General features: G+C 40.2%; 1 protein-coding gene across 5 annotated transcripts in view; it reads left to right on the top strand.

Annotated features, from left to right (window-relative positions):
- Positions 1-16,499, top strand: part of DCLK1 (doublecortin like kinase 1) — a 353,771-nt gene that overhangs the window by 324,400 nt on the left and 12,872 nt on the right. For 3 of the 5 annotated variants that reach the window (XM_017951175.3, XM_009191764.4, XM_003913761.5), the window contains one exon: positions 4,478-4,591. In XM_017951175.3, coding sequence (XP_017806664.1) covers positions 4,478-4,591 — 114 coding nt within the window. Of the gene's footprint in view, positions 1-4,477; positions 4,592-9,670; positions 9,745-16,499 lie in introns of all 5 variants that reach the window. The other 2 variants (XM_009191765.4, XM_003913762.5) reach the window with 1 other exon arrangement.

Here is a 16,499-nt window from a genome sequence, read left to right as displayed (position 1 = left end):
ACTGCCAGATTTGTCACGTTTAGAAAATGCATAGCACATTTTTGGCACGCAATCTATTCTGAATAATGGTGATAAAGATGTATATATATAAATGTATGTTTTTAACGTCCCTATTTATTTTACTGATGCATGACAGTAAGTTAGCTAAATCTCCGTCATCCATCTGTATGGCGCAGGTACAGATTAGATCCCTGCAAAGCCAATTGTTTAAGTATTTTTATCCAATTATGCTGAAAACCTTCAAAATTTATATAAAAACACTGCAGACTTTTTCATTGTCATGGATTTGTGTGTGTGTGTGTGTACATGTATATGTTTTACCTACTCCAGCTGAGACACCTTATTTCATTGGAAAAAAATCCCGGAACGTTTTAAGATTTATGAAGTCAAAAGCCTCTCTGACAACTTGTGAGAGCTGTTTCGCTACTTGCATTGCTTCAATGTGAACTAATAACCCAAGGGAAGCTCAAACCTTCACTGGAATGTAAAGCTGGAGGCCTTCACCTCCAGGCCCCAGTATCTGAAAGAGTTGCTAGGAACCTTGACAGGAGATTAGGAGCAGGACAGGGCTGGGAAATGATAAGGAAATCCATTGTGAGGAGGCTAGGTAGCAAACTCCTAGCTCAAGAACTGGCAGTGGGGCGAAAGCCAGGTGAAGGCAAGTTTCTGAAACGGTGCCAATGGTGGGGAGTGAAAAGAAGGTGGGGTTATTCAGCAACAGCTGAATCTTTCTCAGTAAGTTAAGTAGGGGCTGCTCTTATGATAACCCAGCTATCTTTCCCCATATTTGCACCCAGGCTGGTAAACACAGCCAGTGCCAGTCATAGGGCAACCCTGTTGGCTCCGTGCAACTTTATTCTGCCCAGTGTCAGCCAGGCCTTGCTGCGCTGCTTGCTGCACATAGGATCCTAGAGTCCTGGCTCTAATAGGTCACGTTGACACATCCCAGATTAGTGGACACCCAGTCTCCGCTTGACAGAGAATTTCTAACTGTGTTCCACTGGGTCCCTGAAATGTTCAGTGTCTCTTTTATTGACCACCAGATGTTTCCCAGGCTCCATTAAGTCGCGTCCAAATATTCTCTGGTTTGTTCGGCCCCCGATTCAATTCTCCTTCCCCCTCACCACTGTGCCACTTTCATCATGGAAAAGATGATTCACTGAGTATTTCCACTGAGCAGTTAAGCAGCCCTTTTGTAGCTGATGCCATGCTAGTGAACATCCTCAATTCATGCAACCTCGTGTTGGGAAAAAGAACAGAGTTTCAGGCCTGGTTCGATGCTGACTCAACCACTTTCTAGCTGTGTGATGTTGAGAAAATGATTTCACCTTGCTGAGCCTCATTTTGCCGATCTTCAAAATGGGACTAATAAATAGACGGAAGTTTGAGGAGGAAAGCGATCATACATATTAATAGCAGTTAATGCTTGTTTCATCTTCCTCGCCCTGCCATACTCTTACCATTTCCCTCCCCTGCACCTCTGCTCATTCTCTCTTTGTTTCATCTTTGCCCCAGAGAAAGAAGTAAACCTATACCTCCCCCAGGCAAACCACTTCACTTCTACCCTCCGTGCCTACCCTGCCCTTTCTCCTATCTTTCAACTCTCCCTTTTCACTAGCTTCTTATCCTAAGACCACAAATAGGCTCAAGTTGCTTTCATCCTAAAAAGAAAAACCTTTCCTCAACCTTCTCCACAATCATGTTTTTCAAACTATCTCATCATCAAAGCTCATTTGTTCGCTTTGCCCAAGGTAGCCTGAAACTCTACAAAGAGATGGTAAGAAGTGCATGTGTAATCTTGGGGGGTGAGGCCAGTAGGGCACCCAGGGTGGCCCCTTTCATTCTGGCAGAACCCAACACTCTGCCAAGGCATGATACTAATATTCAGAAGACTTTCAGTATCATTTTATCCCTTGTCAAATGTTGAAAAACTCTCAAAAATTCTAACTTAGATTCCAAACGCTATTGTCCAACTTAAATTCCGGGGTTGTTTCATTCACCAGTTGTTTGTTTGTTTGCTTGTTTTTGTTTTGAGACGGAGTTTCGCTTTTGTTGCCCAGGCTGGAGTGCAATGGAGTGATCTTGGCTCACCGCAACCTCCGCCTCCAGGCTCAAGCGATTCTCCTGCCTCAGCCTCTTGAGTAGCTGGGATTACAGGCATGTGCCACCATGCCCAGCTAATTTTGTATTTTTAGTAGAGATGGGGTTTCTCCATGTTGGTCAGGCTGGTCTCGAACTCCCAACCTCAGGTGATCCACCTGCCTCGGCCTCCCAAAGTGCTGGGATTACAGGTATGAGCCACTGCATTCGGCCTCATTCACCATTTTAATAAAAACATTTTATATATACACCGTTGAATTCACCCATGTGTTTAGAACGCTGGATGTGTAATCCTAATTCCTTGTAATTATCATCTGACTTCTCTTTCACTTGTAGAGTGAACCAAGAGCTGGATAATGTACTATAAAAATACCTCAGTAAAGGGAAGGTAGTCCTTCACATTTCTTAAACTTACAGTCCCCTTATTAAAAAGCTGTGTTCCTAATGGAGATGAAGACTTCAATTCTGGGATCTTTTGGGTACTCCTTTATGGCCAATCTTCTCCTGTTTTTTGAGCTTTCTCTGCCATTACCATGGTACATAAACTCTTAACTACAGACAAACTGTTTGACTTCTTGTTTGGCAGACATGACTTTGTAGCTTCCCACTTGCACACACTACGCACCAAATATCACTGTCCCTCCTCTCTGCCTGTCAACACACTCTCCATCATTAAGGGCCAGGTCAAGTCCCATGATCCCTCATGAAGTCGGCTGTGCCTGTTCACAACAGAAAATATGCCCTTTCTCCTCTGAACTTCTTTGGTGCGCCTAGCTGAGCCATCCCATCATGCTGCCTTGTAACAGCTCCTTTTTATCTTGTTGGCCTGTTTCACGATTTTACATAGTCTGTGCGTATTTTGTCTCCTAATTAGCCTGCAAGATTCTGGTGGACAGAGATCACATCTTCCTCCCACATTCTGCTATTCCTAACATAGCCCTTGACAAAGTCGGCACTTCATGTGGCCCTGCTTCTGTTCCCTCCCCAAGTAGCATCCCCACTCTACTGGAGTTTCACCTTGTTTCTAACACCAAAAAATAGAAATAGTGCAAGTTGATATAATGAAAAAAGCACTGGGGGTTTCCAGAAAAGCCAATAGAATGGATTGTGCTTAACCCGGGGATAAGTGCCTTGGAACAGGCCCAAGTTATGAAGAAAATAAATGGAGCAGAGAGTCTAGGAGAGGAGGGTCCATGCCTGTCTTTGCTTGCCGTCATTTCTCCCCCACCTACTGTAGTGCCTGGCCCATGTAGGCATGCAGTTAATGTCCATTGAATAAGTGAATGCCCAGATGCTGAAAGAAAAAGCAAATGCCATGTGGAGGGACCAGCTCGTGCAAAAGGAGCCAGCACATTATGCTTGAGAAGCAGCAGACTTATTTTCCTGGGTGGAACCAAGAAATTACCTGCACAATGATGGAGAGGAAGAAGAAAAGAAAAATAATGAATGGCATCAAAGTGATTGCCAGGAGTTTCTTTTTAGCAGTGAGTTGCAAACGTTCTATTATCTGTTCATTCATTTATTCCACAATTGAACATCTACTATGTGCAAGGCACTATGCTAAGACCTGGGGATTCTATAGTGAGTGAAACACAGTCTCTGCCTTGAAGGATCCTGCAGCCTTTTCATCATGAACTCTAGTAAGTGGTGGCACATACTTATGACCCTGGTTATTGCGATTCTAACAGTATTCAATACAAGAGAACCATGTATCCAGCCTCAGTCATAGAGGGCTCCAGCAGAGAATAGAGACCTTGGTTAAAATGAGCTCCAATATAAACTACGTCATAATGACAGATGATTTGAAGGCAGCAAGAAAGATTTAAACTTTAAGGAAGATCTTTCTGCCTGGAAGGCTGCCTGGGATTTTGGTATGGCCAAATGAGTAGCTGTGGAACAAGCCTGAGTTTATTTACGGGCCATGCAGAAGCCCCAGCTTGCCAGCCAAGACCCTTGGCTTTGAGTCTAAATAATGGGTTAAGAGGAAAAAAAAAATATTAAAAAGAAGATGTTCACATTGAATTTTTTTTTCTGGTCATCTAGATGAACTTGCTTTTTGACATGTTCCTAGAGCCGTGGTTGGCGTAGATTTTACTAGAAACCAAAAACAGAAATAATTTTTTTTTTTTGAAATTTAGAGACAAATTTCTGAGGGTCAGATGACACAAAGCAAATTTATTTTAGAGCAGATGTGGAAATGAACGAGACCTTGGAGCAGTACTTCCAGCAACAGTGTTTAATGAGTAGACATTGGTTGGTTTATTTCTGACATCTTACGAATTCTAAGATCGCTACCTATGACTGGAAGATTTGACCTTCATTTTTCATTTATCTCATTTTCTTTCATTTTCTCTTCTCTTTATTTCTTTTTCTCCAGGATGATGGCCTCCCAGAAAATGAACATCAGCTGTCAGTAGCTGGAAAGATAAAGAAGCATTTCAACACAGGCCCCAAGCCGAATAGCACAGCAGCTGGAGTCTCTGTCATAGCAGTAAGCATCTGAAATATCCACCTATAACTTTTTTAAAGCAACCCACCTAAGAGACAGGCATTACTCAGGAGATTCTCCAGCCAGAGACAGCAGAATGGGTCATTTCTTTAGACAGCTCAGCCACTTAATACACTAGAGGAGGTATGGGACTTATATATATTATGTGTTTCTGCAGATCATTTCCCTCGGCGTCACATCATTATCCAACACCTCCAAGGTGTCTTGCAGTATATATGAATTTTATGATTTATTTATTTAAAACCGAAAACCTCCCCCCTGCTGGACTCTGTGCCAACGCAAACTTTTTGGCTCTAAGAAAAAGAGTTCATAGTGTCCTTTCGCTAGAACCTAGAAAGGAAAGGCAAGCCGAGAGAGACGACATTGCAGGGAGAGCTTGGAACACTATGGATCTTGATACTAGACCTAAATTAAAGTCAAAGCATAGCAGAAAGCTACATGGTGAGATTTTCCGTGAAATTGAATTACTGTGAACACCCAACGAAGTCATAATGTCTTGCTCCTTGGAAATTTCTGTTCTTAAAGTTGAAGGTCTTTTAACATTTACTATTTTATTGATGCGGCTGCACAAGGCCTCTTTTTCTGTTCTATACGTGCAGACATACACTACATGCAATTTGATCACAGCTCTAGGCAAAGATTAAATTGGGCCGAGGAAAAATGAAACCTCATATTTCCTGGTGTCATATTCTAGAGTAAATATATTCAAGTTCTAATTACTTGAGTTTTTCATAATTTCCTCTTTTTTTTCAGAGTATGTAAATTTTAATAGCATATTCAATCTGAAAATCACTTGAGCTGTTTTTCTTCTCCAAACAAAGAATTTAAGACACTGTGATGTGGACTTTTTCAAAAGTATTTATGCTATTAAACAGTACCTCTCACTCATGAGCAGTACTGAATATCTAACTTCTCTGGGTGTTTTTAGTTTCTTTCTTTTTTTTCTTTTTTGGTTGCGTGAGAGCTCTAAATAAAACTGAGGATAAACAAGTGATCTGTTTGATACCACCAGTCCCAGATCTGGGTTACTAAATATTTGATATGAGGTTCCAGAATTTGCAAATGGTACGAATGCATGCATACACGCTCTCGTACTGTTTACATTTCACGTTTCTCGATTGAACCCTTTCAATAGTGATTTACATGCGTGTGAGCAACTGGCCCATGTGTAGAGTGAAAAGGAATGCCTACTCTTCCAGATGTTCCTCAGTGCCGCTGAAGTTTTCAAATTTCAACTTGTTCCTGCCCTCTATCTTTAATTCTTTCTAAGAAAATTCAGTGTAGAGGTAAACTAGCCTCTACATCTTCCATAGATGGTCAGTGTTCTTTGTTCTGAGCTGATATTCAGTCAGTAATTTTTGAAAGCAACAATCTCATAGTGATTCTCTACTAAACCAGACATTCTAGGCTCTGTTTCCATTGTTTGTTCAAGATATAAGTCTATTCCAAACATGTGATTCCACAGTTTTCTTTTGGAATGGACTGCCAGCACGCTTGTCCATGAAAGGGACTGTTTTTCTCCTGCCAAGGGCTTAATGGCTGCTGAGAGTGCCTTTTCCACCTCTGTCATTTTGATTTTGTTTTCTTTTTTCCCTGGTCTTTTATTTTAATCAGTCTTTGGTTAAGTTTGCCTTGGTTGCTCAGTATGGGTTTGTTCACAGTATTCTAGGAGTCTTACAATGACTAAGGGCAGGAACGTCAGGGCAATTTTCCAATTGACAAATAGCACATATTTGAGGGGAAATCCTAGTTTAATCAAAGTTGGATAAATTCTGAAGCCTTATCCATATGAATTCATTAAAACCTCATCTAGGTGGATCTTAAAACACTCGTTAGTATTTGAAGATCAAAGATCCACTATTTTTTTTCCTAAATGTCATGATTGGACCACTTTGAATGCAATTTTGAATGCAAGTTTCTCAATTCATCACTAACACGGTTTCCATGGAAACTGCACAAACTGGTAATATACTTACAAATTATAAAGTGGGCTGTGTAATGCTGAGTTATGCATTGGTTGCATGCTTGTTTAATCTTTACCGTTGCAGAGGTTTTTGTCTTTTTAAAAATAATTATCAACTTAATTCAGATTCAAAATAATTGGCTGGTTTCAGAAAACTGTATCTTAAAAAGTGCTTGTCAGATCTACAGCACAATTCATATGTTAACCATCAGCATTCATATTTCAAGCATAAAAGAGAATATCAATGTAGATTTCAGAGGTTGTTTTAAGAGAAACTGGTCTACCATACTATGTACATTTAGGCACCTTCTCCAGAATGCTTTTCCCTCATAAATATCTCTACCTTCTAGAAGAACTCGGCCAAGGTCAGTAGCCACAGGGTGGGGCTGGGAATTAGAAACTGGCTATTTTGGCCCCTTCATTTTGTTACTTTCAGAATAGCACTGGATATATCCAATTATATTGCATAACCATTTTTTCATTCTTAAAATGCAAAGGCTATCAGGGGACTATCACAGGAAAAAGAAATTCTGGCATTAAATAATATTCCAAAGTATGACTGCCAAGAAAGACTATTCTGCTATGAAGCAAAATAAGTGGAAGGTAGAAGAAAATTTTTTTTATAAATGATGCATTCTATAAAGACTATTTGATAATTTAATAATTTAATATAATGATTAATTTGCTCACATCATTAAAAGTTCAGGAACTGATATAACACAGTGATGAATTCTATTTGATAGATTTACAAAAACTTATTTCAGCATAAATTTCATTCAAACAGAATTTTCCTGGATATATATGCTCTCCCCAGAGGCTACAAAATCATGTATTTTAAACCGCCTTTACCATGGGACTAATATTTTAGAATTACATATACCCTTTAGAATTTTTAAAAAATTATTATTTAGGATGTAGTGTTAGTTTGTGGTTTGGTGGAGGGGAGGAACCAACAATTAAATAATTGATTTTTAACTAGTACTTCTCATTTCTTAGTTAGAAACCTAATTACCTGCTGGAGATCACCAATGCTCATAAGAGAATCTATGACACTTTTTTCTTTCTTAGAATGACAAAAGAAAAAGAAAAAAGCATACTGTCATAACCGGCAGCCTCTCTCACAGGTGTAATTTATGATATGAGCATAGTTTAACATGTACTCATGTTCTGAACTGTAGTGTGTTTTGTTCTTGTTGTCATTTTTTTTCTTCTGCTTCACACTCCCTACATTATTGAGACCAAAGAAAGGACAAATGATAACCTTATGTTAAGGTTGCAAGAGGGCCTCGAGTTGGTTAGGACAGTAATTACTAGCTGGAGGTTCACTGGGATCACACACCCTCCTGAAGGAGGAAAGGTGCTCTGACATTAGGTCAAGCCATGGGATTAGGTGGAAGCTATTGCATTCCTTAGAACTGCAGCATTCTGTGTCTCTCAGAGAGACTCCATTGTCCCTCTGCTGCCTTTCCCAGTAGCTGGGGGATTTAAAAAGAGAGAGAGAGAGAGAGAAAGGGAAACAAAAGGTTATTAAAATGCAATTTATAGACATAAAATGAATTAGAGATGACATTTTAACGGTGAACTTTTTGAGAGCTGAGGGAAGAGAGAGAGGCATTATTAGATTTGCTCAGCTTGATGAAGAACCGATGACTAAGATGTCAGTTCCAATTTATTTTTCCTCATTTAACACTGTTTATTATTTTAACCAATAATTTTCCTAATGCTTTAAAGTTCTTCTTTTGCATTTTGCTCATGCAAATAGAGCATTTCAGTCTAATTGAACAAATCCATACTAATCAGCGTGCATATAATTGTGACACTGGGAAGCTTAGTTCTAAAATGAGACCTGTTATATGACACTTTGCCTGTAGATGGCAATGGAAAGCTAATTACTAAGTAGCTGTCTGTGGCCAAGCATACACCTTCATCTTCCTGAAAGCAAGTAGTATACTCAATTTTTTTCTCAATAAAAGGAAACATACGTTTCTAAAAAGATTAAAACCTCACATTGCATTTTATGAACACTTGGATAGCCTAGTTTATAATCAGAACACCAAATCCTCCAAACAGTTTTTAGTTTAAATGCCTGGTGCCCTGGCATGTTTTTGAAATACCTTTGTGAATTCAGAAGTAGAAACTGTCATCAGCATCACACCAGTAACGCACTTGAAAGGACACGTAAGCCTCTCTCTGAAGAAAGGTGTCCAAGTCGCATCCTCTCGCAGGCAGAATGGGGAAGCGGGCACGCAGCATGTTTAGTGTTCTTCAGGTTGGGGGATTGAATCTTTTATTCCCAGGTAGCCAAAAGCTAACATCTTATTCCAGGATGAACAACTTTGAGGACTTCTCCTGTCTTCTATTTATTGTACTTTGTGTTAATCATAAGCACTTAACTGTACATATGCATTTTTAATATACAGTGAAAACTATATTTTGTTTTACTTCATTTTCCATATTTTCATAGCGAAAATTTATTGACTGTTTTATACTCTATCTTTGTAGTTTAGAAATGTAATTAAGATTCACCTTTAATTAGATCATATACCTTTTATAAAAAGGAAAGGATTCACCTTTAAGACTAGCTCTGCTTTTGAAGATTAACTCAGAAATTTAAATTGCTGTAATTAATGAGGTTTCAAAACCTGATTCTTGTCCTCTTTCATTTCATAGTTATGAAGCCCTCAAATGTAAACCTTATGCGGTAATACTCTATGGGGTCCAATCTGCTTTCTCTTAAGTGGCTAATGCTGATTTCAGTACTTTATTGAATTGTGAAGCATTTTCTATTCTATGGCATATGAAGAGGTGTTTGTATCTTTTGAAATTGAGAGGACATGTTTAAAATGGTCATTCAAAAACTTGTCTGATGAACTAGATCTATTTGAGCAAATTGGCCTCCAAAATATTCATGAGGGATTAGTGTCATTTCCTGCCTTTTTGTTTTCAGTATGCAGACTTAGGATATTAGCTAGTTACCCTGCAGAAGAGGCATCGTAACTATATATACATATAGAATCAATGAAGAACAGCTTGGTCTGGAGTCTTAATTCTTTAGCACAATGTTGATCCACTGAGTTGCCCCGTTTCTCTCTGCTCAGCTGGACCACGGGTTTACCATCAAGAGATCAGGGTCTTTGGACTACTACCAGCAACCAGGAATGTATTGGATAAGGTATGAGATGGTGCAGCTCAACAGTCAGTGTTTCCATGGCAACGTGCTGGCAGTCTCCATTAACCAGTTCCTTCGGTGGATAAACATGCTTTTGATTTGTTATCCAGTCCATATGCTGCTTTATCGGTTTCATTTTAATCTTGATTGAGATGCCACACCCCCTCATTCCTTTTTTTCACCCATTATTCACACTGACATTTGCCAGCTTTCTTTCCATTGCCCATGCTCAGTATCAATTTTCCTTATGGTTAAAAGGACAGTATATTTAGTGCTAATGCCAAAGCATTTTCCTGATGTTGCTAATTAAAACAATGATTTCCAGTGCTCTTCTGTCCCTTAACAAATGGAAGAACAATAGCACGCTAGTGTGTGTTCTATAGAAGTATATACTGTCATTTTAAAGTCATCAAGCCCAACCTTGACCTGATTAGATGGATAACAATGCATTTACACTTTAGTAGTAGAAGCGCCTCAAAGTACAATGGGCTATAGAATGCATTGTGTGTGTTGGTAAGCTTGTGTTTTCAAATTCTCCACCTTTTGTTTTGTTTTTGTTTTATTGTTCCCTCTTCCCCCTGGAAATCCCTCTATGTATTAGCTATTGCATGAATTTATTTTTCAATATTTTGTAACTGTCAGATTATTTAGCTGGCTTATCTGCTCAAGCAAAAGGGATTATGGGAGGTATCGATTTTTTTAAAACTGGGTTAAGAATTCTATCCAATCGCTTTCTATTCCAGTCAACTGCCCTGGCATTTCCTTCAAGGGGCATTGTTTATGTCTCTTTAAGTTATCCACAAGCAGGATGGTTTTTGATGGTTTGAGAAATGAACTCTGAGAAATCCTAGGGAGCTTGTTTTCTCCATCTTAATGTTTCTGAAATGATCTCCAGGTAACGCTCCACGTCTTAGTGTTTGAAAAAAAAAAAAATTCCATTGGTTTTGGCATTTGTTCTCTCCAAACTATGGAGCCTATCTGGAGTAAGACAGTAGCTGTCTGATATTGTTTCATGGTTAGACCGCAAAGTTTAACCAAAAAAATAAAATATATACATATGTGTATATATGCATATATAATGTATATGTGTGTATATATATATATGATTTTAGCCCCAGTTGTTACTCCTGGTTATTTTTCTATAATCAGACACTCAAAACATAGTACATAGGAAAGCAGAAAGGGGCATACCTTGACAAATGATTCAGATATACTGAAATCATGATCATTTCCAAATCTGTTTAAAGCAAGAAAACACCCAAAGCTCAATCAAATTTTCTAAGGTCATTTTTGACATAGAAGGCTATTGGTGTCTTCTCCGTTTATAATGCATGTAGGAGTTGCACATTCATTTATTTAGTTTACCTACATAATTGGCCTTATAGATGTAGAAAGAACTTAATTTTTGACTTTATTTTGGAGGGAGGAGGGTGAGTTCATCATAATCTGCCTTTGTGCAGACCCTTCTTTTTTGACTTTATCACAGAAGAGAATCCATCCATCTTTTACTTTTACCTGGAAGAATATATACTTTCAGAAGATTGCACCTATCAGGAATGCACATCTCTATAAATGTTCACAAACTGAACATGCCCCTGTAGGCAGCACCCAGATCAGGCACAGAACACTGGGGGCTCCCTTCCGGGAGGGTCACTTCACCTCAAGGGTAAACATTGACCCTAGAGTCTAGCCACATTAATTAGCTTTGGCTGGTTTTGTACTTTATATAAATTGAATCACAACATGCTCCATCCTTTTAAATTATGTGTCTCTTAATGTCAGGAATATTCACCAGAGATGTAAGTGTAAAGTTAATATACAATTAAAAATAGGCATCAAGTATGTCTAATTACAGTTGTGCACATTTGTATTATAAAAATTACACATATAAAGTCACCTAATTTCAAAAACCTCTGGAAAATTAAGTTACTAAATTTGTGGGATTAAGGATGGGAACTAAACCCCAAGTAAACACAATAATTAATAAACATAGCCAAGTATAAAAAGGCCATTTAACTAAAATCCTAGTGATGGCTCCCATCAGCAGACAAAATGACACATCCCTGAATAATGGGCAGGAGCAGATGGGAGATAATCTCTTTTTTCTTGCGCACATAAACTGCTCTGTTTTCCAGCTGGGGCAGTAACAACAATGTTTATAGTTAGTGCTGTACCGAACAGCACACCCAGTATGTAAAGCTAAATTGGAGAAATGATGCTAAAAACTCATCGGCATATATGCTTAATTAGGAAGTTTTATAATGCCATTTAGCCCCAGAACAGACACGCTCTCCTTACTGATTGCAAGTGCTTGCCTTTTATCTCCGCAGAAGTGGGAGCATTTGTCTAACCATGGTGGCAGCCAACTTTCTAACATAAACAATCATTACAGGCGAGCATCCCCGCTCCCAATTGTTGTGTTTAAAGCGCTCATGGCTGTTTTTACTGCTCTAAGCAGAACGCTTGGGAGTCGCGCTTGCTTTTTGTAAAGCAGATCACATAAGGGCACAGGCTGGGAAAACCATCTCCTCAGGGTGCCCAGAATGGGTCTGTCCCTCTTAACTGGCTTTTTGGTGATTATAGACAAGTAGTGGGGGTTGTTTTCCCCTTTCTCTCCGTTCTCCAGCCTCATACCAGAGAGCTGCTTCCAAGGGAGCGGCATCCTTCACTTGACCCATGCGTCCAGGACCCAGAGTCCGGGGGGGACGCTATGCCAGGAATGAGCTCACTGGGCTATTCCACACTCTCCTAAGAAGCCACCATTTTCCCCTGCTGCAGGCCACTGGAAAACATTTGCATCCCGTTACATTTTCCCCTTCCTGGAAATGCATCCTTATTCAAAGGGGACGTGGTCACACACATTTCTACCTTCCCAAGTGAAGCTGTCACCATGGCAGGTGCTATGCCCTGTAACACACGGGGAAGAATCCTGCACCTTCAGCCCACAGAACAGGGCAACAGCCAGAACCGGGTAACTCAATTAAATAAAACAAATATCAAAACAAGACATAAGCTAAACATGAGAAACAAGATCAAATGGGGAGGCGAGCTAGGACAAAAGGGTGGTTGAGTTCCCAGGCATGACGTAACTAAAATGTGCATATTGGATTCGAGCACCGTGCTGAAACAGTGAGTAATGAGGCAGAGCGGTGGCGGCCGCACGCCGTCTTTGCAAGGCTATTAAAAGCTGTCATGCTCTGTTGTTAAAAGGAATGGGGTCAGTTAAATGCATCTTGCTCTGCGCAGGTTTGAGAGAACTGTTCCTTTGGAAGCCAGGGAGGAACCTCCGTGCGGTGTGAGAAGGGATCTAGGGCCAGCCTCGATCAGAAGCAGCTAAATGTACACAGCAAGTTGCAATGCATTGCAGGTTGCTTGGTGGCGAGCTGTCCTGGCCTTGCTCTGCAGAGGGAGAGGGCAGTCCCCGCGGAGAGCCAGAGCATGGCTGGCAGGCAGGGCAGATGCTCCACCCACTCTGGAGGCTCCCTCTGTAACAGAAAGTTTGGGGGGTTCAGTTTAACACATCGAAAAGTCATAGGTTTAAACTTCAAAACCACTCAGACTGTGATTAGAGAGAAGTCTCAGGAAAGTAGTGAGGATTGGTCTTGCAGTTGTACCTTGATACCCAAGCATGAGCTATTAGGCCATAGTCTCAAAAGATGAGTGACACCTATGCCTGTAGTGGCATGAAGGTCACCAAGGGTCATTAGAAAGAACATGGGAATAGTGAAACATCTGCGTTGCATTTCCCAACTCAAACAGGTTGCTCACTGAGGTTTTATTTTCTTTTGTTTTGTTTTCAGAGGCCCCTTAAGAGAGGATTCCAATGACATATAAGTCTTTTTTAAATGTAGCTTACTTATTATTAAAAATGAGAAAATGCCATGGCATTCCAAGTCTTAATCATTGAGTATAAATTGAAGAGAGATTTTAACATTTTCCTAAGATTCCTGATGATTCCAGATCGACTGAAAATTGTGTAGTATCATATTGATTCTGCCCTTGCCCCAGAACCTCTTTCCCTCATTTTGACTTAAAAGTAAACATCTGTGCTCTTTTCTACATATTCATTCCTGCCATACTTTGTGAATGCTCCTTAGTGAGGTCATTGAGAGGATAGAGGTTTTATGAGGTATAAATGAGCAAGAAATCATACGTAAAGAACTTAATTATAAGTATGACACACCTCTTATTAAGAAAGGGTATGAGGCCAGGCGCGTTGGCTCAAGCCTGTAATCCCAGCACTTTGGGAGGCCGAGACGGGCGGATCACGAGGTCAGGAGATCGAGACCATCCTGGCTAACCCGGTGAAACCCATCTCTACTAAAAAATACAAAAAACTAGCCGGGCGAGGTGGCGGGTGCCTGTAGTCCCAGCTACTTTGGAGGCTGAGGCAGGAGAATGGCGTAAACCCAGGAGGCGGAGCTTGCAGTGAGCTGAGATCCGGCCACTGCAGTCCAGCCTGGGCAACAGAGCGAGACTCCGTCTCAAAAAAAAAAAAGAAAAAAAAGAAAGGATGTGAGTATTCATAGGCTGAAATAAACAATTTTCAAATATATGTCAGTCACATGATACTTTTAGAAATTAAAAAGTCTTGGAGGCTGGGTGTGGTGGCTCACACCTGTAATCTCAACACTTTGGGAGGCTGAGTCAGGTGGATCACCTAAGGTCAGGAGTTCAAGACTAGCCTAGCCAACATGGTGAAACCCCATCTCTACTAAAAATGCAAAACATTAGCTGGGTGTGGTGGTGGGCACCTGTAATCCCAGCAACTCAGGAGGCTGAGGCAGGAGAATCATTTGGGCCAGGGAGGCAGAGATGCAGTGAGCCAAGATCACACCACTGTACTCCAGCCTGGGCAACAAGAGCAAATCTCCATCTCAAAAAAAAAAAAAGTAATGGAGATTGAGATTAAATTAACTTAATTAAAGATTGGCAGCCCAGTGTACAGAGAGAGTGTGGCTTTGGAGTCAAGAAGCCCTGGGTTTGGATCTAGTCCACCCCATTTCCTGCAGAGTAACCTTAGGCGAGTTACATTCTTCGTCTGATTTTCAATTTCCACACTTACAAAAGGGAGAAGAGCGTTATCCACCTTCAGAATCTGTGGTGAGGATTAAATTAGCCTGCCTGTGCAAAAGTGCTTTCACACACCCCAGCCCAAAGAAGAAACTCAAAAAAAAAAAAAAAAAAAAATTGGTATCTGTTTCCCTGACTTTCAAGAGCAAATCACCCACTCCACAGATTTTGCTGAGAAAACTGATCTCTCTTCAGAAAGAGGCATTTGTTATTAGAGTAGAATCATGAACTTTTTTAATGCTCTGATTAGGGTAAAATGCTCAGTAATGTATATGTTATATTTTTTGTGAGTATTTATGGCATTATGTTTTACCTGAAGTAGCTATAGCCAAAAATTCTGATGAAGTATAAGTTTAAAATGTGATCCTCTAGGACAGGAATTGGCAAACCACGGCCAATGGGCCAAATCTAGCCCACTTCCTTTTTTTGTAAATAAAGTTTTATTGGAACACAGTCACACACATTCATTTGCAAACTGTCTATGGCTGCCTTTGCCCTAGAGCAGCAGAGTTGAGTAGTTGAGTCAGAGAACCATGTGACTTGCACAACTTAAAATATTAACTATCTGGCCCCTCCGGAAAAGTATTCCAACACCCTTTCTAGGGGGAAAATATGTCTAAATTAAAAGGCACCATCTGTACAAATGCAAATTCCACAAGAACAGGATTAGGGCTTATTAAAAACTCTATCTCCACTGCCTAGTAGAAGATGCCTTCAGTAAATATTTGTAAAGTTAACAAATAAATGATTGAGCTCTCCAAAGAAGGGACCATTTTTTCACTGATTTTCAGGATAGACATGTTTTTGAAGAATTTGGGATCCATCAAAGTTTGGGCAATCAAATCACATACGAGATGCTCCAGAATAACATCCCACTTTTAGCAATCCAGGACTAAGCTTTTTGGCAAGGTTAAAATGGTTTCTGCAATAAAAGGAACTACCCCTGACTCACCTGCTTTGTAGGCACTAAATTTTCATAGATTTTTTAAAGGCAAACTGTGTTTTTGGTTGCTGTTTAGTTTACTCATATGATGGAGAACAAACATGGCAATTCCACGGAGGTTGGGCTCCTATAAGAAAATCAGGGGCTGTTGGGCAGAGGAAGCACACGAATTTTGTCCTGAGCTCAACCCCCACCAATTGGCTGTAATTTTAACTGTCTGATAGGAGGCCATCAGAAACCCACTGCAGAGCTAGGCCAATTTAAGACTCTATTAAGAACCAGGTCAGCAGGAGAAGCCTATGTTCAAGATTATTAGTGCAGAAGCATAAGGTCAGCTCTCCCAGGAAAATGAGGAATAAGATTTAAGATAATCATGCCAAGAAAGTAAGCAGCTTGGAAGGCTACTCAGTTGCATCCCACGAAGGCCTCCTTTTGCCATTTTAATGGTTGTCTTTAAGAAAAGCCATGCCATGTCTTCAGATACTGTGTCATTTCTGGCAAGACCTCAAAAGGATATGAAAGCAAAACACAACAACTGCAATAAGCATGAGAGTAAGCCCAATAAAATGAGGAGGGTGGATATTTCAATCGATTTGTCAGTTTAATTTTACTAGCAAGCAAAACATTTCCAAACTGACAAGCAAATCGTAATGTAGTCCCCACAGAGTGAGGGTAAGCAAAAGAAAGGGTTCCTGAGATTAATGTCCCAGCAGCTGCATCCCCAGTTCGGTCTCCTAGGCAG

This window comes from Papio anubis, chromosome 15 (genome assembly GCF_008728515.1).
Source record: "Papio anubis isolate 15944 chromosome 15, Panubis1.0, whole genome shotgun sequence".
NCBI lineage: Eukaryota > Metazoa > Chordata > Mammalia > Primates > Cercopithecidae > Papio > Papio anubis.
Note: the sequence above shows the minus strand (reverse complement) of the source record. Positions and strands in the feature narration are given on the sequence as shown.